Raw genomic sequence first — 27,118 nt, 5'->3', positions numbered from 1 at the left:
AAGTCACCAAGGAAGTGTAAATGCAGCTGCCACCAAGGCACTGAAGAACCTACAAGGAAGAAACATAACTAAACAGGGAATGGAACACATGGAAGAACATGCTATCATTTGATATGACATCCTGCACGATCACAACTAGCACTTTTCAGTAATATATGAAAAAACATATATACACACATGCAAATGTGTATGTAACTCTACACACTATATAAACTATATACGTACACATATATGTGTGCATCTGTCTGTATAACTAAGAAAACAAGAGGGAAAGAAAACTGTGTCACAGTAACTCGTACATACGTAATATACATGGATTTTCACCTACCTGAAGGCTTTTCATTATTGCAGTTAAGAAGACTGGGATTTGCCCAGTGCATCAAGAGCAGCTTCACAAGGTTGGTCTAAAATGGGCAAAACCAGAAGTGTTTGAAATGGCAGAAGTAGGACAGAAGCAGCATGCCTGTCATTCAGTTTATTCATTCCTTTCTGCACTAGCTGAAATCGTATGATAAACCATACGGAACACCTCCAAAATCCCTCCTTCTGCAGCTACTACATACATTAGTATAAATCACAAGCAGCAGACTAAAATACAGTTTCCGTACAATTTCAATATCCCCTCAGCATAACTCCACCCCCATAGTCTCCCTCCATCCTTTCACATGTAAACAAATCCACATCAGTAAGGAAAAAACCTGACCCTCCATCATCACCTGCCATGACTTAGATCATAAATATTTCTTTATTTCTAACATTCAACAACTGTGTACCATCACTGCCAAAGGGACCTGACTCACAGCCAACAGGGAAGTAAATCTGGTTTTTGTCAGTAGTAGAAATTGGCGCATTTATCTTATGTTTACCAAATGTATTTAACATTTTAGCAATGGTAGCAATTACAGTACAGTAGAGTAGGGTGGAGTATCATATAATGGTGATTATATATATATTTTAGCCATATAAGAAGGCTAAAACATATTTTTCAATTCCTGCAAGAATGCTGCAAGCAACTCTTTTAGTGAGCTCTTCTACTGCTGCACCAAAGTCTCTGTAGAGGTATTTCTCCATCAAAGGCTGTAGTAATGTCTACCCTGATAAACTGGTTGCTCAAAAAGGAGTAAGAAACTGCACAAGGAGCAAAAAATACATTTAGAATGTGAATATAGAGCTCAACTAAATGAGAGAACTTTTACCATTTTGGGATATATGTTAAAGCAATTACAATTTATGATATGAATGTAACCAACAGGGGAGGCCAGAATGACCACAAGAGAAAATCAGCTGTGCAGAAAAGAAAGATTCTTCAGAGCAGAGGAGAGCTACAGATAAATGAGACCTGAATTGGTAGGCAGCTAAGGGAAAGGATAGTAATTTGGCATAAAAACAAGCAATAAATAAATAAAGGCTAAACAGGAAAGAAATCATTGCGATAAAAGTAATAAAACTGAATATGGATTCAGTACACAGGAGGCAACTTACTATAAAAGACCATGATAAGGAAGAATCAGTTAAATGTAAAAAAAAACCCAAAACCAACCAAGCCCAAGCTTCTAATCACAGAAAAACAGGAAAATACTGTTGCAAATGCCTATAAAAATAAGATCATCTTTCTCTCCTCAGCTTTCTAATGCTGGCTTTCCCTTCTGGCAGTAACAGCAGAAAATTCAGCAAACTGTGGAAGCAGGGAGGAAGCCGTACTAGGTTTATTTCCAAACCCAGTTAGCCCTGCTTTCAACTGAGAACTCTCAATGCATCTATCTCTGTGTTTTTTCATTATGAAAAAATGGAACATGCTTAGTCATTGAGCTGACTAAATCAGCAGCAGTTGCATAATCTCCTTAACATTCATTCTGAAAAGTGGTAGTGGTTGTATCAAAGGGGGGGGGGGGGTTAAATGCACTTTCAGTTTAGTAACAATACACAGCCTTTTGGGTTACCAAAGTTTTGGCTTTATGCCACAAGAAATCCTGTGCTCCAATATTAATGCTTCCTGATGCCAATGGAGTATCTCCAGCTGGGAATCCTTGATGCAAAGACTAAGGTATTCAGGTCACTGGCAATTTCAATTACCTGCTTTTGGATACACAAAACTGTGTCAGTTTTAACCTCACTTAAGTTTTAGGAGGAGTACTTTAAAATCCAATTGCCATATCTTCAGAAATGTGCCTAACAGTAGAAATATTTGTAGAATAATTACAGCAAATTACCACTACCCAAAGGTATTTCAATTGCAGAGTTGCAAATAAAGGAGATATGACTATGTTAAGAGAAACTGCAGTATCAAATGAAATATTGTAGAGCCTAAGAATAAAATGAGCATTGTATGTATTCCTATTTTCCAGTGTTGTCTTTGCCAATTGATATAAATGAAAAAAACAGTGTGATGATTCACTGTACAGAAAACTACTACTAATGGCAATTATTTAAAACATCTGCTTACAAAATATCAATTGCCTTGCTTCTCCTCTTGAGCCCTTTATTATTTATTCAGTGCCTTTTGACAGGACACTAGGAAACCCCTTAGACATTACTTTTCTCTTTTCAGAACTTATCTCTGAGTACCCTCCTTTACGAAACACAAACTTAGTTAACCTTTTCTGTACTAATAAAGCATGGCTCTCTCTCTCTATTGGTGTTCTGTCCAAATTATAATTTTTTTACCTCTCTGACACCTCTTACTGGATACCTTGCCCTTTGACTGTTGAGAATGCTGCTGCAAGGAATGTTTCCCTGTCTCACCCCTTTAATCTGAAAGTCCTACCTTCTCGATTCCCCTCGGCTACTTCTTTTCTCACCAAGCCAGAAGCTGCTTGCCCTCATTTTCAAAGGCCTTAACAGACCCTCCATGCTTTACCTCTTCCCATTCATTCAGCATTCAGACTCCAGTTCCCACCTCACATCAGTCTGTGACTTTGGCCATCACTAATAAATTTTCAAATACCTATTTCTGTGCTTTTTCTAGGCTGTACCTTATACTAGTAAGGAAGTCTTCAAAATATCTGCAATCTACATTGTAAACAGCCTGTTCTGAGGTAATGCTTGCCAAGCAGAGAAACAGATAATGCACTGCCATTCCACCATTCAGGTGGATTGAAAAATGGCTCAGTGGCTGGGCCCAGAGTGTGGTGGTCAGTGGCAAGAAGTCTAGGTGCAGGCCAGTAGCTTGTGGTGTATCCCAGGGAACAGTACTGGGTCCAATCCTGTTCAACATCTTTATTAATGATCTGGACGATGTGGTAGAGTGCACCCTCAGCAAGTCTGCAGATGACACCAAACTGGGAAGAGTGGCTGATATGCCAGAGGCTCACACTGCCATCCAGAGGGACCTTGACAGGCTGGAGAAATGAGCTGATGGGTACCTCGTTAAGTTCAACAAGGGGAAGTGCAAAGTCCGGCACCTGAGAAGGAACAACCCCAGGCACCAGCACATGCTGGCAGCCATCTGGCCAGAAAGCAGCTTTGCAGAAAAGGTAGACAACAAGTTGAACATGAGCCAGCAATGTGCTCTAGCTGCAAAGAAGGTTAACGGTATCCTGAGCTGCATTAGGAGTGTTGCCAGCAGCTTGAGGGAGGTGATCCTTCCCCTCTACTCAGCAGTGGTGAGGCCACAAATGGAGTACTGTATATATCCAGTTCTGGACTCCTCAATACAAGAGAGACATGGAGAGAGGCCAGCAAAAGGCCACTAAGATGACTAAGAGACTGGAGCACCTCACTTATGAGGAAAGGCTGAGAGAGCTGGAATTCTTCAACCTGGAGAAGAGAAGGCTCAGGGGGATCTCATCCATGTGGGCAAATACCTGAAGGGAGGGTGCAAAGAGGACAGAGCCAGGCTTTTTCCAGTGGTGCCCAGTGACAGGACAAGAGGCAACAGAAGCATCAAGGACATTAAAAAGAAAAGCGTATGTTAGGGACCTGAAGCTACTGGGGAGTGAAACAAAGAAAACAAATCCCAAGACAGATAACTCCCAAAGTTAGGAAGTGAGGTAATTACTAAACTATTAGAGTTACTGTGAATTGAGTTTTGAAGATTATATATTTGTTCTCCATTACATAATAGTATGACTTAGAAGACTGAGTTTCCCTTAAAGCCAAAGTCTCATAGGCAAACCCCTAAATAATAGCAATATCATTCAGAGGCTGAATAGCATTTTCTCTGCAATCACAAATCTGATTCACAGTACTGATTTAGAAACAGGAAATGATGTCTGAAACTCATTACAGATCTCCCTTCTTAATAGAATGTAGATGAGGAAAGTATTTTTTCTATTTCAGTGCAGAAAAAGGGGGACCCTAACCACCTGTGGTCAGCAAAGTGGAACAGATTAGAAAAAGTAGGTTGCAGGAATGAGACTAGCAGCAGGGTAGAAAGAGCAGAGGGGAAAAAATAGAACAGAGCATGGATAAAATGCTGGACATTGGAACTAACAGCATGAAATAAATGAAGTGAAAGGGAAGAAGAGAGACATGACAAGGAGGCAGGATGTAGGCAGAGACAGACTAAGCAGAAAAAAAAGAAGAAAGTGACATAGTGAGGAAAAACCACCAAGATTGAACAAGGGATGTTGGGACTGTAAGCAAGTGGGAAAAAGGGATAAGTGTAACAGAAGGGCTGGAAGGTTGGCATGAAGCCAAAGTAGAGAAAAGAGAAAGCTTGGATGAGAACCAGGGAGAGGAGGAGGGGCAGAAGCTGGCTGTGCAAGGAAATCAGGATTGGGATAAAACACATAAGGAAAGGACATGAAGCCAGGCAAATGAATGGGACAGTAAGACAACAGAATCAAGACAAGAATGGAAGAGACTGGAGGCAATGAGACAAATAAGGTTGCACGTGCAAGGAATGAACCGTGAAGACTCTGTCTGTTCATACACAAGAGCTTGGAGTGGAACCCAGGTTCCTCAAATGTCACCGCTGCCTTTCTGCAGTCAGCATGTTTAACCTATATGGCCTAAGAGTATGCCTTTTAAACCTCTGGAATAGGTTCAAGAAGGACAACCTAATACTATTTTCAGCCATCTAAGCAAGTAACAAAGGTTACTTAAAGTTTTTCTACAGCTGAAGTAAAGACTTCAGCGATCCTTACTTCAAGACTGATAACCTACATTTCTGGTTTTTAATCCACCAGAAAATTAGACAGAGAAAAAAAAAAGTCAGGGAACAACATTATCTGATCTTGTGATTAAAGATGCTTATAAGTTATATTCCTACAAGTTATATACTAATACTACAGAGAGGATCATAAATCTGGCACTTCTCAAAGTTTGTGCCTGAACAGTCTTACTAGACTTTTTTCATATATGCGTCCTGAATATGAGAGAAAGTCACTATAGCTGGTATTTCAAGGAAAATTAAATTTATATTGATCACTAAGATCCTGCAATAATCAAGTAAGTATATAGTGTAGTCTGTGCACATCTGAGCTTTAAAAACATAGATGTAAACACTGAGAATGTTATACTAATTTTGTAAATTGAGGTTGTCTCTAGTCTGTATCTGAAGCTCTTGTAAATCTGTTTTCTTATCATTTGGTATTTTGTGAATCTAGCTTTTTTTGCCTTAGTGTTCTGTACCCACAATTAGCATTTGAATCATTTATAGAGAACTTCTGAATATATTGAAAGAAAGATATCACAGGCAGAAATCCCAGCGTGGTCTCTCTGCTTGAGGAAAATGAGCGTACTTTGATCTGAAAGGAAATGCTGCTCTTCTACCCGAGTACAATCACACATGCCAAAGATGAAAAAAAAGACTAAAGAAAAGAGGGTGAGATATGTCTGGATAAAACATTCTCTAGAGGATTTTCTGACCATAAATGAAAGATTCCAACTGCTTGACAGGGAAAATACATATTCCCTGAGTGACTATACTCTATTCTTTTTGAAATACTGAACAAGCATCCCCTTCTTTAGGCTCTTCTCATTGAAAATACTTGTGGAATGTGTTCGCAGAAGTCCAGAAACTGCATTCAAAGGAACTGCTATGGCAATGGCCAAACTTGAATGAGATTAAATATAATTTCCTACAGTGGGTTAGATATCCCATCTACATTGAAGCATATCCTAATGATGGATTGCTGATGTTTTTCTATTTCGAGGTCAACATGCACTTAAAGAAAAGAAAATGAAACTACAGTTCATAGTTGAGTCAAATGACTAGTGTGTTTTGGTAACGATCAGCAAATTAGGTCACATAGTAAGAAGGTGTGTTTTCAGACTTCAGGAAGAAGCACAGAGTTCTTTCTATGATCTGAAAGAAATACTGTGTTTGGATGAACTAACTAGACAGGGGTATGATTCAGTCCAAGCAAACAAGCCAACCAAATGTGTGTCGCGGGAGAACATACTTACAGAACAGCAATTTCAGACATAAATTTTGAAAATGACACAGGTTGTGTATAACATGCTAAGAAACACGAGGTAGGCATCTGAGCTCTCTAAACAATTTTTATTTATTTTGGATATTGCCAATTTATTGATGGGAAGAAATCCTTGCTACTGGAGGAGTTACCTTGGAGAGGTACAGTCAGCAGTTCAATGACTCTCTTATCCTTTTTTTTGACATCACGGAACTGTTAAACCTCAAAGCCAGAGGCTAAATCTGCCTCGCTAAGTAAGAGAGTGCAATGGAGCAAGCTTAAGTATCCCTTATAATCCACACTACTTAACTGTTAGTTCCATCCTTTACTCTGCTTTGGACCACTCCAACCAGCTCTCTACAAACAAGACTAATCTCCTATAGAGGAAACTAGTTCTAAACAATATGAATGTGAGCCAGATCGTTGCCTGGCTTAATCCCTAGCCTTCTTTTATTTAGCAATTTAATAGATTAGACATAGGCAGCATCCCCCAGGGATGAAATTTTGGGAGAGGTAGTGTTTAAGCTACTGGGGAAGTCAGCTCTGACCTGCATGCCTCCAATAGCTTGTTTGAAAGGTGACATTTCTGCGATAAACAACAAAGAAACAGCTTGTGCCTGGGAATTGTGCCAAAGTACCCAAGGCAAATGTCAGAGCTCCAGCCTATTCCCACCACGGGGAGGACAAGCGTGTGCTCTCCTGATCACAGCAGCCTGGAAGATGTCCAGCGGGGACAGCACTACCAGTGCCAGATTACTAGCTGTTAAAGTGATTGCTGTGCTAAATTCAAATTAGGGGGCCAGCCTGAGAAATACAAATTGCCCTTCTGTAGTTGGTATCAGTGCCAGCATGGGCGGTGTGGTACCCAAGTGACAACATGTGCCCCACTCTGGTGTGCACAGCCAGCAGCCACATATATACATATAAACGCCAGCACTCCCCACGCTGCATGTGAATGAGACAAAGGAGTTCAAAATGCCATCAATAACAGTATTAAGAATGTGTATGTCCAAAAGGTCCTGTTAAATTTACATAGGCAACCCTGGCACATTCTTATTTCTTGAGGCTGGTTTTGCTGCCTTCATAATCTTATTTTGAAGAGGCTTTTGTGTGTCACCGATGCAGATTCGCCTGTGTGTCGAAGAGGTTATTAGATTCCATCATCATTGTATTAAGGTAAAATTATTAAGGAAAGCAACTCTGACCTTAATACCTCAATAATATCCACTTTTGCTATAATGTTAGAATCTCAATGTGCATTAAAAATAAAAACTTGCTTTTAGCCCTAATAGTTATGGGGGGGGGGGGGAGAATACAACAGTCCTAGAAAGTAAGAATAACCTTGCTTAAAAATAGGGCCATTTTTTAATGTTATAACATTATTTTTTAACATTTGCAGCTGGTAGTATTTCAGTTAATAGTCTGTTGCACACATTGGTAACCTAATCTGTTCCTGCAAAGCAGATCCTCATCTTACAGAGAGACTGACCTTCAGGCAGTAGCCTCAGTTGCCTTATTCTGTACTCAGTAGCCATATCCTGTACATAACCCTCAAACTCACTAGTAATATCCTGTACTCCTATGCAAGAAAGATGTTCTACTCTGGATCTACACACTCTGGCACTAATAGAACAATTCATTTATCATTCACTCATGCTCTTTTTCAGTATTTGGACTAATACTGTTCTAGCAAATTTTAGATGGTAAATTTATCGGTGAGACTGCTTTTCTTTACAAATATAGGTAAAGACAGGTACAGACTTTTTTTTTTTTTTAACATCAGATAATACATAATGGCACTTAAAATTCAGAGTTATTCCCTGTTTGGAAACAATGCAACAACCTACTGCTATGTTTTGCTTTTGGTAAGATCAGTATTGCTGTTAAGTATTTAACGCTACTCCCTCTGTAGGTCTCACTCTGTGCAGCTTTATGCTAAGAGTAAGACATAAACTCCATGCCCCCTTCATGATGACTGGGGAGACCCAGCACATCCAGTGGGCAACTGACCCATCCTCTGGCCTGTTTGTCCCACACTTTGTCTGGATTCCTCCTGGAAAATTTTAAAATGTTCAGGTTAGACCTCTAACATATGCTAGCTGCCCATCACCTCTACAATCAGGGAGGGTCAGACCACTAAGTAATGATTCATCCCACCTTTTTAAATGCATCTCCTAGATTTGTCTGAATTGCACTCTAGAGGTGATTCTTCACATTAGACAGACACAGCTTTGACTTTGCACTTAGGTTGTAGGTGGCTAAATTTCACTGAGAACAATCCCATCCTAAATAAAACTGGTTTTGCCATTATCGAGGTGTCTCTACAAGCCAGGTTTTGATCATAAGGTGTGGGTGTGATGTCTTTCACATGCTTAGCTCACTCAGGATAATGTCTCTCTGCTCCAATAATTTCTCATATAATTTACTGTGGGAGATGGAGCAATAAGCTTTTTGTAATCCACTTACATTGTGTATTAATTTACAACTTGAGATTTGTAAAAAGAAGCTTGCAGCGCCTTTATTCTTTCCAAGTCTCCTCCTGTACAGATGCAAATTAAATTTTCTCACTATAAATTTAAAACTTCAGTAGACTCTTCTTTTTTTTTTTTTCCCAGGTAAATTAGTGCCATGTCTATTATTGTTACAGCCTTACAAATAGCCAAATACAGTTGGTTTGGGGTTTTTTTTCATTTTTTTGTATTTTGTGTATTTGCAAACACAAAACTGTGTATGTATAGAGCTCTGGTCCTTCAACTGAGTCTGGATGTCACTCAAACAATGTAACAACTTCTTCATAAGAATATCACTACTCAAACTTTTTCAGAAAATAATATGCAAAATGAATGAAAGTTCTGTAACAAAATAGTGCAAAAACCAAATGTGTGATTTGTATAACTAATCCAATTGCATTTTATTAAGGTAAGCAGCTTCTCCAAAAGAAAAATATATCTGAATTACTAAGAATTTAGGTACTTCATAAACAGGAAAAACTATCAGTCCTTATGACTCATGGAATATAATATTAATTATATATTGGATGGGGTTTGGCTGCAGGTATTGCAGCAGCAGTGCTAGTAAGCTACTAAACAACAATGGTTTAGAATGGGTTTTTTGAAACTTCTGTGACCAGTCATTAAAGGATCATTGCTTATTAGACAAGCTACAAGACAAGAAAAGGCTATTTTTCTGTTCAGATACTTCCTGGAAGGAAAGAAATCCTCTCAAGAATTGAAAAGAACATCAAACTAAAACCAAACAGACTTTTTTACAGTCTTCTAGTAGAACATACAAGATTTATCACTGTAACAAGTTCTTCAAGTGAGAATTCTTAAAAAAACCTGTCACAAATACGTGTTACAAGAGGTGAAACTGTAAGGGATGGAGTCCAGAATTCATATTAATGACTTTCTCAGGGAACATTAGTATTTTTTGGCTAAAAAATAACGATTCCCTCGTTAATGTATTTTAATTTAAAACAGACTATCCAAATCATGTCTTGATTTAAGGTCATTCCCATTCTGCCATACTACTTTTTCCCAAAATAGTAACAATGCTCGTATTTGTCTATAATTAATTACGCAAAATGGACTTATAAATATGATATGCATATGAAATCATACTAAGGCTAAAAGATGTTTCAAAATTATCATCATAAGAAAGGAAAATTTAAAAACACCCCTATGGCTTAGCTACTGGATGAAATATTTTCCCTGATAGCTAATAAATCCCTCTTACAAAGGAATTTAAATTATTTACTTGTTTCTTACAAACAGAATCCATACGAAAGCCATACTTATCTCCTAAATAAGGATGGCAAATTATCTATCATGATAATAAGGTATCTCCAAATTGTACTATTTATTAACACTACAAAGGGAAGATATCTGCTCTGTATTTTGTTAATTTCAGGAAGGAAGACGCAATGTTACTTCATTTGTCTTCCTCCATGTGCACCCATAGTGCTTGCACAGCAACTAGCACAACTGGTCCCTGGCTTCTCACCAGAAACTCCTGGAATAATAAGAATCACTGCCCCCGTCATCTGGGACATAAACGGAGACACAGTTCAACAACAGAGCCAGCAAAAAGGATCACCTCACAAAATAGCAATCTGAGCTCTTACAACACTTCAAAAGGAAAGACATTTTCTCCATTAGCCACTTTCAATTGCAAACTTTACATGTACAGGTCTGTTTCAAAAAGAAGAATACCCAACTTCACGACAAAAAAGGTATTTCAAGTCATCCGGGGTTAGTGTTGCAAACATATACGTGTTACACATATATACCAAAGAAAAGTTCTTCCACAGTCCTTTCGTGTCCTTTTCAATCCAACTAGTGTTTAGGCTTCACACTAGAAAAGACTTACAGCCATCGTATAACTACATTAATGCAGTACAAAGCCCGAACTTGCAAGCCATCCCTGAAACTAAGAAATAGTAACTCCAGCTCAAGATTACATCACTGCAATCACCTTTCTCCTAAGAGGTTTTTTGCCCTACTGAAGTCCAAGCACAGGTAGAGGGAGTGTGTGCCCACCCGCAGCATCACATGACGATCCAGAGGGATCAGTGAGGGCAGTAGAACTTCAGAACAGCACAGGACAAGATGGGATGAGAAAAATAAAAACTACAGTACATGTAAAATGTCACTGATGCCTCACTTGCTAATAAAACTTGGGTGCAGTGTATTTTTGCAGAAAAATTTTCTCTGTAAATTTAACCTTCCAGAAATTATTGAGGGTACACTTCATATAAACTAATGACTTAATCTATTATGAAAACATGCTAAGCTTTCATACCCTGTAAAAGAGCAGACACCCTGTATCTCAATAGGAGAAATCTATACCCCAGCAGAACCTACTAGTCTCAAACACATTTATTTTTACTGTCTTCTTGCTATAAAGTATATTATTTATTTTCTGAACTCTGAAAAGAGGTTGGCAGCCATATATTCAATGAAAATGAAAACATGTGCTATAAGGAAATACACATATGTCATTTTAATGAGCAACGGGACATGAATCAATATATAGCATAAGTACTGAATTGTATCCTTAAATAGTTTTGCAATCCTAAAAATGTGCTGTATACGTAGCAGTTTTCTAAAGAAGACAGTCTGATAGGTGAATTACAATATACATGCATAAGTACTTGAATTACATCTGTCTACCTATATACATATCTTTTTTGCTTTTCATTAGACATTTTGGCATGCTTAGAATCTACTCCTTAAACCTTAACATGTGGATCACCTACAGTAAAAGACTCCAAAATAAAAAAAAAAAAAAAAAAAAAAAAAACCCAACAAAAAAAGCAATCTTGGCTTCGTATTCAGATCAACTGCACCCCGCCTCTTGTATCTCACCACCTTCATCTTGTAATTCACAGGTTTACTCACATGAGTATCGAAAAGCAACTGAGATACCAGAACCACACATGAACAAAAATCCTAGTTCTCCTCAATCACTGGCTAGAGATTCAGCTAAATGAATGGGATTGCTTCCACTAAAATCAGGAACAGAATTAATATTACCTAACTATGGAATTCATACTCCAGCAGAAGCCTGTGAAGATTTTTATTTATATTTATTAGAACATAAAAAAAGAAAACCAGAGACCTGTTTAGAATCAACAACTTCTTGCCATTCTGAGTTACATTTAAAAGCATCGTTGATGGCGACAGAAATAGGCGTTACAAGACAGCAAAGTACCAAAGAAACAGCGGAATGGCTTGACAGCTCCAATTCATAGCATTTTCTGACTAACTCACCACACCTACATTCACAGTGTCAGGAAGGACATCCCTGCCATCAGCAGGAATCTGAACAGAAGCAAACCATTTTTATTCAGAGCAACACTGGGAAGCTCAATCTTGTGTCCCTAGCAGAGCAGGTCCAGCCCCTCCTGGTGGAGGACAAAGATAGGAAGTGACGAGTTTTCCAGGAGCTGCAGCAGAGACCTGAGAGGGAAAAGGGCAGGAACACAGGAGGCTGAGCTAGGATGCATCAGAGAGGTTTTTGGAAGGTACCTGTGGGTAAGTGGTGATTTGTGAGCCATGAGGTGGGCAAGTGGGAGCCATGGGGAACACTCCTAAAGTGGTCAAGACTTTAACAAAGGCCCACTGAGCATGTCTGGGGAGAGCGAGGATGAAGGAAAAGTGAAAAGGTAGAATATTAAGAGGCCCAAGTCATGTTTAGGCATGGCATCCAAATCCCAAACGCAGGTCACCCCTCCACAACTCAGTGACTGGAAAAGTTTGAATGCGACTGCTGTGTTAAGTGAACCCTGGACATTCATCCACAAAACTACACACAGAAAAAAGTTAGCTAAAAGTAAGAGTTTGACATCAGAATATAAGAAAATAACAGACAAAAGTGGTTATTTTGGCTCCCTTTCAAGTGTCAGTGCACATTTAATTTTTGCTGGAGACAAACTGCTGTTGATGGTAGATTGATTTTAATGAGCTGTATCGGGTTGATAGCTTTACAGTGTTTATTCTCAAGTGTTCTCTGTGATTTGAGATGCCACCTATAGTACAGGAGTGTGTAAGCTTTTCACATTAAAACCAGAATAGTCTCCCTGACTTGAAAGTATCTGCTATTGCTACAGAAGACTACCACAAAGAAAAGAGAAGCAGGTGAAAAAATTGTGCTTTACCTGTCCATACTTTGCAGCTAAATGTAGGGGTGTCCAGTACTGATTATCCACTACATTGAGATCAGCCCCATGGTCCAGTATCAGAGATGCAACATTCTTGTATCCATTAGCACAGGCCACATGCAGCTGCAATATAAAAGTATCTTAATAGTTTAAAGAACTCAGAAAAACCAGTGACATGCTATTGCATATCTTGGCTGCCCCTCAGACCTAACTGGCTAAATCATGATAATGACAAATACAAAATATACATGCGATAACAGACTAGAAACCCACTGCAGAATCTTTTTTAGCATTTATAAACAAAACCTGCAAAAAAGTAAGAATGGTAGCTTATTGAGAACTACTTAAACAATCTAGTCTCACTAGATACTTTTCACGCCATTTCAAGCAAACATCTTTTCAAACACACACACAAACTTCATGAGCCCAGGTAGCTTCATACATTTCAACAGAGCTTGGCCTAGACCTAACCTTCTTTGTGGCCGTTCAAATACCCCAGATGTAAGTTGACGCTACTTTACTCCAAAATGAATTCATTAACATACAACCAAACCAAGCACATTGAGTTTGCAGCACAAAATCAGTCACAAAAAATATTTTCTCAATTTTGAACCACAGAGATTTTGTTTCCTCTGCTGGCATTGCTTCCCTAGATACTTAAGTGGTATTTGTTTTAATAATTGTAGTTGATTTTCTGTGTCAGTAAACTTCCTTTCTGAGTCAAAGTGGAACAGAGAGAAGGCAGAAAATGCAGTAACAGAATGACAGAAATTCAGGTTAGCAGGAACCTCAGGAGGTCAACTAGTGCAACTTGCTGCTAAAGCAGGGACAACTTCAAAGGTAGCTGTGTTTGCTCATGGCTTGTCATTCTGAGTAGCAAACACTGTATGACTGATAAGGTACTGAAAACTGCAGTGGCAAGAAGGGGAAAGAGGAAACTCAAAAGTATTTTTGTTAATGATCAATTTGAGAAACTAGACACTAACTTTTGCAGTTGTATTACTATTTAAGGCTCTATATGTGTTTGACATTTGTATCAGTAATCAATTCCACTATAAATAGTATTTACAGAATGAGACCGAGGGGGAAAAAGATAGATTTTATTTTTTATTTAATTAATACAAATAGCAGGTATGTATAATAAATATAAAAGCAATATAGTACCAAACAGGACTTGTGAAGAGAGAAAGAGAAAAAATGACCATAGAGAAAGACATAGTAGGGCAACACAAATTATTTGCTCTGGTAATAATCAAGTAAAAGAGGAAAATGCAATAAGGAATCCTATGTCAGGGAAAATTTGTCATTTGTGGGTTTTGGTGGAAATTGTTTCTTGTGTATGGTGAGTAACTCTGTTGAGGCACATACTTCACATGACGAGATCCATCCAGGTTACAGTTTAGTGGTCTTTATTTTCTCATGGTCCTCTGCTACAATTTCAAACATTCCGTCCACTTCTGGGAGCAAAGGGGACAAAATTTGCATTTGGAAATTGGCACAATATAATTGCTCATCTCCAGTCAGAAGCCATCAATTCTCATGATGATCAGTAAGAACAGGGCTCAGGAAGACTACAGAAATGGTGAACTGAGATTGTACATGTTAACCTGTATCCCCAAACCACACAGCCCAACTATATGATTTTTTTCCCTTGAAGTAATGTTAGCCAAAGAGACTATTTTTCTTAGCATTGAAATAGATGGCTAACAGGAAGAAAAAGGTCTTGCAATAAACTTGTTACTAGAACTGTGTAGTTCAAAAGTCACTATAAGCATAGGAGACACCGAAACAGAGTCCAGGACATTATTTGCCTTATTTACTATTTCTGGTTCACCTGCACCTGCAGACCATGCATAAAGTTTTCTCTATAAACATGCTTGATGCAGAGGGATGAAACACATTACAGCTCATCAAAAATCTTCCCCTGGAAAGGAGGCAGAGTACCCCTGCCCTGGGAGCAGAACAACTCTGTATGCTATAAATGCTCTTAATTTCAAATGTACAAAAACCTCAAAGTTTTCCAGTAATTTGACATAGCTTCAGCTTTTCTTCTGTTTCAACAGAAGAAATTACATTTTTTATTGAGACATCAATTCTGACAAGTGCTATTTTAAAGTAGTTTAAAAGCTCACAGGACAAAGGAAGTATTTTGTGACTGAAATCTTTCAAATAAAAAATACTACAGGATGATTTAGCAGAAAAATTAATTTTGCCATATATCATTCTATGTCTGTATTGCATGTGCACATATTTAAGTGCTATTAATCTATGAGAATGTGTCCATTTCTATATTTATGGCATCATTTTTTTGCCTGATTCATCTTAACTTCCACATGGACACAGATATATTCTATCAAGAGAAAACAAATCTCATTTGCTACTTAGAACTGAGATATTTGTTGTTTTCTCTGTATACATATATGTAAAGCAACAAAAACTATTCCCAGAACCCTTTGATACACATACAGCTATCACAGACTGGCTGACTCCACAACCATGAATAGAGACAGAGCAGTTGAACAAATTCCGGATTTCCCACCAGTTTGTTAGACAAAAGTTTCACATAATAGACATCTCAAACAAAAGCAAAATAATCCACTTTGTAGCTACTTGTTGCAAGACTATGAAAGAAGTTCAAAAAAATCAAAGTTCAACATAAAAGCCGTTCATGCAAAAAACATCCCCTTTATCAACATCCCACCAAACAAACAAGGAAAACCAAACTATCCGCAATGGTTTTCTGCTAGTATTTGCAGTACTCTCTAACATATTTCAGACATGCATTTCAACTACTCCAGCTAACTACAGAAAAGGTTTTATACAGTGATAGTTATGTAAGTTCGTAACTCAGTTTAACTAAGCCAATTCAGACTAGAGTAGCAATAAAAGTACAAGAGAAACAACTTTGCATTTTACTGTGATTTAGCAGCTTAGCTTAAATGTATCAGAAAACTGGAAGTTAAATTAATGCTTTTATGAATTAAACTAAAAGTTGTGTTGTTTCTTCCCACCCCTCCCCTGCTTCCCTCCTGTTTTTAAGTACAGTTAACCGCCTCGAGGTGACCACCCCAAAAGTCATAGCTTCCTGTATAGACAGAGCCAGTGGTTGGGATTCAACAACCCCAGATATGAGGCTGCTCACTTTTTCAGTTATAGTTTAAATACTCCACAGGTATTAAAATATGGAATTAAATACTAATGATTCAGTGTGTTAATTCAGTATCATGCAATGTAATTCAGCGTAAATGCTGAAAGAATAATAAATATGTGCCTTTCTAATTATTTTAGTACAGTACCTGCAGAAAAACACAGAAGATTTTTCAAAAGTTATTCAATATCTTAATGTTGTTGATGACCATTTATTGATTGACAATGATTTGAAGATTTTATATGCAAAGAGAACATTCCACAGATATGCTACCTAGGGAATAATACATTAATTTTTAAACTATTTGACTGCTGAAGAAGTAGCAATCCTGAAAAAACAAAGGGATAGAAGATCTATTAGCAGAAAAAAATACAATGAGACCCAGTGACTACAAATAACATGCAAATCTGGGAGAAGGAATACTTATTCACTGATATGGTGGAAGCTTCATTACACTGAATCAAGATGGGATAGTTTCACGAAAGTCTTTTAGCCTGGCTCAGCCAGAAGGTACGAGCCTAAAACAGGAATCACTGTGTGAAGTTTCAGGCCCTCTCTTACACAAAATGTCAGAGATCACAAGTATCTGCTGCAGTTCTAAACTACAGTGCTAATATTTTTTTTGCTATTAATTTTTGTTCTATATATTCAGTGGCTAAGAGTAAGAAAGCTGTCATTAAGACACAGATATTGCACTAGCCTACTTTAAAATCGGTACTATGCATGGCCTTGACATCTGTCTATTTTCAAAATGCCAGATGAGAAGCAAAACCTTGCATAACCTCACTTTGCTTCTTAGAGAACTGCCTTGCAAACATGCCCGTCAGTACACACTTGCAGTACATGCATATTCACAGGGTGATGATTACATGTTCCCACTCACCAGTGTAACTCCTTCGTCATTCTTTTGATTCACACTTCCTCCACTTGATATGAGCTGTCGGACATCTGTAAGCATTGTCATAGGTCTCTGTATTTTCATTTGGCGCAATGAATTGAGCTCTACACCTGGAAAAGAGAAAAGGCTAAGACCTTCTGGTATTTCATTCATCAATAAAGAACAGACATATGATCTTCTGCTCTGGGTTTGTAAAAGCTTAATCAACATTTAATTAGACTTCAGTGTACATTTATAGAACATGTTTACTTACTTATATTTACCAAAAAGTTTACTTGTATCTTTATTTTAAGTCACTAGATGGATGATTTAATGTCAGTCAACAATACTGAATAAATGGGCCTGATCTACTGACTGGCAAGAGCAGTTGTAGCTAAAGCAGTTGTAATATCATTAAATCCACTGGGATAGTGAAAATAGCTGCGAATGGGAAAAGAATTAAACACTCTAAGGAAGCCTCTCAAGTGTTTAGGTCTTATTTAATGAAAATTATTTTTGGCTGCTTTCTTTCAACCCTGTGTATACATCACAGTGCCTAGACCAGTCCCTCAAATCTGTTGGCTCAACCACTTGAGAGACTGTGAAGTGAAGAAAATGACATTAGAACTCAACACTTTTTTATCTGCCTGGGTTATTTTTAACCGGGATTAGTTCTCCTGCTGAGCTTAGACCATTACAAGGCCCCATAAACCAAGAGAAAATGTGGTACAGAAGCAGGAACAGATGGGAGGGGATGAAAGGAATGAAGGGCACAGGGTTACTTGTGTCAACATTGCTACTGAAAGAAACAGTTCTCGAAGTACAGTTTTAAAATGAAGATAAGCAAGGCAGTCCATAACCAAAAGAAAGCATGGCCTCCAGTCTGAAGAGATCTAAAATTAGAAACCGAGGGTACAACAAAATTGCTAAGTGGTTAAACTAGCAACTGGCTGTGGCTTGATTGGAATATCTAACAAAATTCAGGGCTTGATTCTTCCACTCCTAGCTTCACTGGTCACTTACATCCATATATAGAAAATGTAATTTGAGTATAAAAATCCTTCCTCTCTACCCTGGCCATGACGTAACAAAAAACACATGAATAAATTATTTCTCAGTTCTTTTCCACATTTGTCAGTGAGCTGAAAAGTGAAAAATATTAATTTAATTAATATCTATTTAACTTAATATTTTATCTTCAACAATTCTTGCAATTTTTTATATTACTAAAACAACTGAAGCATGTTTCAGAGTAAAACCATATTTTAAGTTTCTTAGTTTTAATCTACCCTGGAACTCGTATAAATGGGTGTACCATATGTAGTTCAGCAAAGAATCTGAATCATTTTCTTTCTCTAACATGCTACTATACACACTGCTTTATGTTCTGAATTTTATTTGCCTGCAGCACTTCTAAGAGTTTTAGCTCTCAAGTGAAACGTTCAGTGTGCGCACCGTCTTGCTGGCCACATTTACATATTCTCCTATTTTCACACCTGTCACCTAAATGACACCAAATGTAAAACCCAAGTCTAAACCTAAGCTGGAGAAAATGAGATGTTTTCTGTATCTGGACTAAAACCTGTGATCTTTCACATACATGTAATTCAGACAAACAAACATACATATGGTACTGATGTCTTAAATTAGATACGACCCAAAAGCAGAATTTGCTAACGTCCTATTGCCTGACAGTTGCTAGACTGGAAGACAATGCAGATTTCATAGGGTGTTCTGAGTATCTCCTAACAATCAGTGGATTCATTTTGTCAGAATTGAAGTTTTTGTGCCTTCATCACATTTCACAGTAATGATTTAAAACTACCCAATGACATTTACAGATTACTGATGCCACACGGCATCAATTAAATGTCTTTTTTTCTTTCTGTTTCTGCCTATTTCCTGCTTTTTGTAACAGTCAATTGATAGTTTAACATTCTTGTGCCAGTGACAGAACTCTCTCAAATCGCCAAGTTTAAATTTCCAAAACACTATGTGGTGTGAAGGGCTATATACACCCAAAATTAGTTATCATTTGCAGCACTCACTTCACTTTTTAAACACAACACAGACAGACAGAGCAGCTGAAATGAAACTTGACTGGTCATGATAAAGCTCTTTCTAATGTTGTCAGGTAAGAAAGATTAAAGTTTAAAAATATATGTATCATTTTCTGCCTGATGAAGGCAGCCATTTGTCAGTGAGCTGAAAAGTGAAAAATATTAATTTAATTAATATCTATTTAACTTAAGTACTACTGACAGAAGTTATGTCAATTTTTAGTTCCTCTTGACGTCTCCAATAAACAGTTAGAATAAGTTTTGTTTTTCAAGGAGAGAAGCAGCAGGTGGAAATTAACGTACTACCTCTTTTGTGTGTAACACCTCAAACACTCAAAAATTAAAACTAAGTTCACAATCCACAAATTAGAAATACCAGTTTCTGACTTTCCCCCAGAAGAAAAAAAAAAAAAAAAAGACTGAAAGTGAAGCACAGTTGTTATCAGGTTGTCCAGTTCGTCATGTTTCATTCATACAGTAATGGCTACAGGTTGAGGGCAAAGGCCAGCTGAGCCCACTCAGCCTTTTCTAGCAATTTACTATTGACTTACACTCAGCCTGGTCAGAGAATTAACTTATCGGTATATTCTTATACTGACGGTGAACTATCAATCCTTACACCTCGTAAATTGCATTTTATAGAACCTTGGTGTATCCTGTCTGGAGCCACAAAAAATCTGGCTATTGAAAGATTAACTTTGCTCATGCTGAAGGAAAATCAAGAAAAGAGTTCAGCTGCATCAACTGCTATATAAATTCTATCACAAATATAATTACACCCATCAGCTCAGAGAAAATGCATAAACAATGCTACATAGCAACAAAAGGCACAGTCTATGTGAATCTCAAGATAGCTTTATTGGCTTCAAACCAATAGTTGTATACAGGAATGATACACATTTCATTAAACAAATAGCAGTAAAAAGCCTGGCAAGTGAGCTACCACAGTGACATGGTTCCACAGGCTTCATTTTTTAAATATCCAAAAGAGTTTTGAAAATGCTACAGAAACAACAGAGATCCCCTTCCTCTGCCTTTATAGAAAACAGAATGAAAACATGAAAAAATAATCTAAATTGCAATCTTAGAATTGCAGGTTTGAATTCCAAGAACTCAGGAACTGTCAGGCTTCAGTGAAGGTTTCCCTGGTGGGGAGCTGAGAAGCCGATTTACCAAGCGTGCACACACATCATTCTCTGAGGCTCAAACAAGGAGACCTGGTCAGTAACTACCTTCACTTAATCAAGTTTGTAAATCTGGCGAGTTTACTCTCCCTCCCCAGGCAGTGATACTTTTCATCAGTTTAGATGGAACAATAAAATGTTACTCATACAGTAAGTAACTTGCTGCCTGAATCAAAGAATGACCTTAACATTGCATTTCAACAGGGAAATGCGGTTTAGATATTCAGCTGAAAAGGGATGACAGCCAGCATGAATAAATAGTGGAAGAAAACCAAATTGGCATGTGCTACAGGAATGGATTCACATTTTAAAAAAAGAAAAGTCAAAAAGAAAGGCATAGGATGGAAAATACGCCCCAAATACCCTGTACCAAATCAGAACAAGAACTACATGCTCATAAATTCTGCAGGAGATGAGATGGAGAAGGAACAGTTAAAACAGTAGTGACCCTGCAGGATGACAGGCAGGAGCATAACCTAAAAGCTACAAAATATATCACTTCTCACTCTTTAAGAAAAACACCTGAAAAGGCCATTTCACGTGCTTTGGCTGTCTCACCCTCTCTGGCATATGGTTATAGAACTGACAACCCAAAGGAATGTAAAAACCTCCAATAAAAAGCTGGAAGGTAACTTTCAGAAAGTTGCAGTGGTAAAGAAATAGATGGCAAACAGAACTGAGAATTGCTACAAAAAATAATCTCCTCAGAAATGTCTGGTACCAAGAAGACTCTCCATCTGCGAGGGGAACACCCGTTCCTGGGATCCGTACAAAGCGAACACTCAAGCACTTTTGGGGAAATACCCATTGCACTCACCCAGCAGTCACTCCTTCTGCAATGTGCACGTCTCATTCTCCAACGGGCTTAAGAGTCTTTAGGAGAGGTCAATATCACATTGCCTTGCAAACACAAATGTGCATTAAAAAACTTGCAACAACTTTGAGAAGCCAATCTCTCATCTCCTCTTAGTTAAGTCTTCTCTCACCCTGCCTGTATCTGCCCTTCCTGCCCAGAACTGCAAACAGAGCAAGGATCTTTTCACCCCAAGCGTGATGAGCCTGTCTGTATTCATCTATAATTTTAGGGATACCATTGTTTAGAAGTTCTATTTTTCTCCTGTGCAGCATAGTATAGGATAGACATGTTCATAATCAATAAGAAAAAAAAAAGTCACGGTATCATTCTTGAAACATTCATTTTCATTCATAAAAATATTCAGGTGTAGCTGTTACTTTATCCAGCTTTATTTGCTTTAAGTTTTAGGAGGACTCTTCTGGCTGCTTACTAGATAGCTTTGTAAAGAGCATTATCTTTGTTAAATTACATTGTTCAGTAGCTCTTGTGCGTATCGTTTGGCATTATGTGCATTTGATTTTCAAAGGTCAGCGTATGAACAGATACGTTTCAGCAACATTTATTATGTGAGAAGGGAAGTCAATATTTTCAGTATCTGCAAGAGTGTGTATTTGCAAAACTACTAAGCTCTAATTCACTGCAGAAGTACCGACTGATAGTTGTTGGTGGGTTTTACCTCTTTGTCTTTAAAGAGATCATTATATAGGCATAGTGAAAGATGTTTAGTTTATTTCCTTCCAATCTGAAAATGCTATCAGAAATGAAATTCCCATCTCCTCCTCACATAGTCATCAGAGTGACAATTCTCCCACTCTAGTGAAACATGCTTTTTTTTGTCTTCTCTTCTATAACAAGGATGTTGACGACCCTTCCAGCTAAAATTAGTTAAATTACCTCTGTCTCTTCTTAACTTGTATGAGAACAAAAATAATTTTTGTAATTTATTTTAACAGACTGGTACAATCTCAAGGCTTAATACTAAAGCATTCATCTGTGGATATGTCTTGCATGTTTATTATTTTATTTGTAATATTAACACCAGAAGACAGAAGCAAAAAAAGCATATCATTGTCTCTGGTTACTTGCGGTAAGTACCATGTCTGAAATGAGCTCTTCCATATACAGTATTTCTCGGCAAGGTCTTAATATGTTATGGTTAGATGTCTTTGTTAGAAAGCAGTAAAAGCAGGGTACTTGACACCTGCCAGGGAGCCAGGAGCTGAGGGTGAACAGGGGCAGGAAGGGTAGTGTCCTTGCTGACGAGGGCACAGCCCCACAGTACCCAAACAAGAAAATCGAGCGGGTCTGGTGATGGGAATCAGGGCCAACCGATAGTTCTGTGATTGCTAGAAAAGCTTCTAGCAACGAATCCAGACAAATCAGGTGAAGCCAGGCAGTCAGTGGTTCAGGGTTGGGATCAACAAGGTTCGTGGTTGGGCATAGGCATACCTCAAGCAAGGAACAAGGGCAAGGACCTGAGCCTAAATGCGGCTCTCCAGCCAAAGGATGGGTGAAAGATCATTACAAGGCTTCCCCCAGCTCTGCCTCACAACTTAGCCCTTGTCTGAGCCAACTGCTCCCAGGTTACATGGCTGTACCATGTCAGAGCTGGCTTTGAGCACCGGCAGCCAAGCCCCTGGGAGTGGGGAGCACAGGTTGCAGAGCCCGTGGGTGCACTCTGGGCACTGAAAATTTTTTTTCTAACTTGATAAAGGTTATAGTTTTAGGAATCCTATAAAAAAATGGTAATTTATCTCTAATGGTAACAGAATTAGATTATTTATCAGTAAGCTGTTTGAAAGGATACTAAAAGGGCATCCCCAGTTGCTGATGTTCTTCACACTCTTTTTTCAAATCTTTGCAAAGCCTGTTAGTCCAGGAGATGCCTGTTTTCCTTCTAGCATCAGTTACAAAGCAAATCATAAACTACTGGCTGAAACTTAAAATGTTAATTCAAGTGCCAAAAGTCTGCACAGTGAGTTTAAATATTTTCCCTTTAATAAAAACATATGGGTAACAAAATGCTTCCATACGATGGACTTTCTTCTTTAATTCACTTTTAAATGCCCAAACATTTGCATGCTGGAAACACACAAATATTAAGAGGAGTCTAAGACTTCAAAGTCACTTCCCCAAGAGTTAGAAAATATAAAAATTACAGTAGCTTATTCAAGCTTATATTAGAAAACACAAAGGCCAAAGGAAGACAGATGAGCATTCTCAACTATGACGTTTTCAATGTGTCACGTTTTCTGTGTGCTTCATTTTTAGGACTTGAAGGGACCTACTGAAACATCTCATTTGGTCCCGTTCTCACTGGCAATACCATCACCTAACCCCTATCACCAATTAATCAAGCTCTCTGCGGAAACTGGACAGATTTTTTGTGTGTGTGTCATAATCTCATGGGTAGGTGGTTCCCAATCAGCAAAAATCAGAGTGAAAAAACTTTGAACCACCCTGAGGCTGTTTGGTTTTGGTTGCCTGTTTTTCTGTCAACCTACTGCATCAATATTATTAATAGAAAATTTGTAAGCAGAAATCAAGATCACATTGCATATGGTTCTAAAATAGAAAATATAACAGAGGATTTAGTTTTAGCTTAAATCCACTGATCTTTAGTACTAACAAGCTACATGTGTTGACATTTTAGTCAGTTCTTACTGTAGTATGTTGGCAATAATTCCTTAATGTCTATGAAAAGCCCTTCATAGTTTTAAATATGAAAGTCTAGAGCAGTTACTTTTTCTGAAATTATATTGATCTATATCAATTGCTTTTCTTGAGTGCACTGAAGAAACAGTACATAATTCTTTTTTTCCCCATGCCGGATTACTAGATCTGTTTTAAGTGTTTCTGTAGCACAACCTCCATGTTAGAGCATTTTGGTGTATGTATTCTGAACACTTTAATTCATAATCAAAGCTGATGAAAAAAACACATAACTGGGATTTTCATTTTGATCTTATTCTCATAAAAAGTGCCAGAGTGTTGAGAAACACACGACCAGATGTATGGTCCAAGTGTTGGCAGTTGTGGGGCTGCTGGGGTGGCTTCTGTGGCAAGAGGCCAGGGCCTGTCCCGTGTGGACCACAGACAGTTCTCAGTTCCAGCAGACCCACCACAGGACACAGCTGAGCCTCTCAGACAAGTATGGCACCTCTGTGAAAACATACTTAAGGAAGGGCAGAAAACAGTGGACAGAGAGACAAAGAGGAAACAAAAGGAGGGAGAAATAGCTGAGGGAACTCCAAGGTCAGAGAAGAAGGAGGGAGAAAAGGTGCTCCAGGCGTTGGAGCAGAGATGCCCTGCAGCCCATGGAAGACCCATGGTGAAGCAGATGGATGTTCCTGAAGGAACTGTATACCTGTGAAAAATCCATGCTGGAGCAGAGGGAAAGTGTAAAGAGGAAGAAGTGGCAGACAGAAACTGCTCTATGTACTGACTGTACCTCCCCCACATCCCCTGCACCACTTGCAGGGGTAGAGTCTGGAGTGAAGGAGTGAAGTCAAGCCTGGGAAAGGGGGAGGAAAGGTGTTGTTTTAGTGTTTGTCTTTCTATTTCTCACTACCTGAATCTATTCCAATTTGCAAGTTTCCCCAAGTTGAGCCTGTTTCCCCTGTGACAGTAACTGGTAAGCAATCTCCCTGTCTTCATCTCGATCCACAAGCTTTCTCATCCTATTTTCTCCCTCTGTCCTGCTCAGGAGGGGAAATGAGCAAGCAGATGGGTGGGAGTTTGGCTTTTAGCCCAACCACACCAGATTTTATAAATCATTTCAAATAACTTTACATTTTAAACCAAAATAATTTTGGGATGTATCTCCCTATCACATTCCAGGTTACTGTATAGTGTCACTCTTACAGTAAATTTTTCCTTAATCCTTTGCCCACTACTTTTCTGAATCAGCTTTTCCTGCACATTATTTCCCTCATGTTGTTAACGTTTGGCTTCAGGGAAATTCTCCTTATTGTAGTAATTTATGAGTCGACTGTTTCTGACTAATGTTAAACACTGTCTTCAGTGTAGGATTCTGTACTAACCCTTAGCTTCTGGGGTTTTTATTCTACCTACTGCTGCATAGCAGAGAAAGAAATTTATTCCTTCCTCTTTGCAGCTGAAAAGTAAGGCTTAACCCGTTTGCTAGTAAGAATTTAATAAACCACAGTCTATTTTTGTGAAATCTGCACAGTATTTTAACTAACTTACACCATAAAAAAAACCTACCTCAATGGATAGGACTTGCACATGATTTTGGCTCTATATACAGTTTTCTTAGACCCCTGAATATGATCCCCTTAATATTCAGAGAACAAAACAGATCCATTATTCACACAGCTTGGAATACTATAAAAGATTTTGATTAAGTACATGAAATCTCTATTACCATCAAAGGTTGATAACCTTTACCCAGCTATTTTAAATTCATTTACCCCACAGGAAGTGAACTGTTAAAAAGAATACTTCGTAGAAAAGCAATAACCCTTTTTTTCTGTACCTGTGTCATGGTAGAAAAAGAAAAGCCATCTATACCTTCAGGTAGATATGTTATTTACATGTAGTCATTCTTAAAAAAAAAATTCCGCAACAGATGGTTTTCTTTTGGTTTTGTAATAACCTGCTAGTGCATAAACTCTCACTGTACAACAGGCAAGGAAGGTATTATTTTGCTTTCAGATGTGTAGGATACTTAAAAAAAAAAGTAGTAGTAAATATCCAGATGCTGTTTTCTCAGATTAAATAACAAGGCCGATGTTCTTGAAATGCACAGTTATCCTACTGAAAGCTGAAGCCTGAGATCTTGGCAGACAAAAGGGAACACCTCTTTTTTGGAAACAAATTACACAGTGAACGTGTCACCTCCTGTCACTTGTCAAATATGGAACCGAGAAAGATGTCACTCATTTGTAGTTTCTATCTAAGTCATCTAATCCACTATGCAACTAAATACGAAGAAAGGAAGTAAACAAAAATGTTGCATTCTTCAAAGCATTACATATTTAAAACAGCCTAAAGGAAAAGGAGCAAACATAAGGATCATATGCCATGATCAGAGTTTCACTGACACACTTCTACAGTAGAACATTCTGCCTCTAAAAACAAAGAGAACACACTAGCAGCCATTGAAAGTTTGACATTTTTAAAATGGAATTAATACAACAAAAGCTTTGCCTTAAAACATAAAGCTGATATTAATCTAAATAAAGGTCACAGAAGGTGCCAGGTGGACTTCTCAACAATTCCAATAATCAACCATGTTCAGAATAAAACAGGACAAATAGGAAAAAAAAAACAACCTTTTTACACTTCCTAGTATTTTCATTTCACCTCTGGAGGGAGACACTTCCTGGAGGTAAATAATGAACAGAGAAGAGGCTACAGGTATAAGTTACAACAGATAAAATTTCAACTGAAAATACAAAGAAAAAAAATGACACGAAGATGGCTCAGCACTGGACTGGGAGCCCAGAGAGATCAGAGACTCTCCAACCCACCATGGTCCTGGGTAACCTGGGCTACTCTCAGTTGGCTTTGCCTTGGCAAGACATTGCAGCAGATGGTCTCTCCATCTTATTTTTCAAAGTCCTTAAATGTCGGGACTTCATAGCAAAAATAAGATGACCAGTAACACGTAAAGCCAATGGTATCTTAGCACAGAACAAATTTAACAGTGTTTACCAGTGTCCTCCTGGTGGCTGGTCAAGTGAATAACCCTTCTGCTCTCTAGTGACAGTATTTCCTAGAACTCCACTAATGGCAACAGGAATTTAGACACCAAAGCTGGCGTACAGGCACCTACATCTAGACCTGTAAATTTAAATATCATAACCTTAAACTGAATCCCATCCTATGTAGCAGACTTCTAAGCCTCAGCTAGCCATTCTGGGCTCCCTTCATAGCACTTGGAAAGAAGCATGCAGTTCAGATTGTAATTCAGAAGACCCATTACAGATGCCTACCTTTGAAGCACCT

General features: G+C 38.2%; 1 protein-coding gene across 1 annotated transcript in view; it reads right to left on the bottom strand.

Annotated features, from left to right (window-relative positions):
* Positions 1-27,118, bottom strand: part of MYO16 (myosin XVI) — a 305,367-nt gene that overhangs the window by 196,512 nt on the left and 81,737 nt on the right. Inside the window, exons 6-8 of the mRNA XM_010575622.1 lie at positions 17,052-17,176; positions 13,018-13,143; positions 329-404 (exon numbers count right to left, since the gene is read on the bottom strand). Coding sequence (XP_010573924.1) covers positions 329-404; positions 13,018-13,143; positions 17,052-17,176 — 327 coding nt within the window. The remainder of the gene's footprint in view (positions 1-328; positions 405-13,017; positions 13,144-17,051; positions 17,177-27,118) is intronic.

This window comes from Haliaeetus leucocephalus, unplaced genomic scaffold (genome assembly GCF_000737465.1).
Source record: "Haliaeetus leucocephalus isolate CR32 unplaced genomic scaffold, Haliaeetus_leucocephalus-4.0 Scaffold495, whole genome shotgun sequence".
NCBI lineage: Eukaryota > Metazoa > Chordata > Aves > Accipitriformes > Accipitridae > Haliaeetus > Haliaeetus leucocephalus.
The sequence above is the reverse complement of the archived record's forward strand: the minus strand, read 5'-3'. Positions and strand labels throughout refer to the sequence as shown.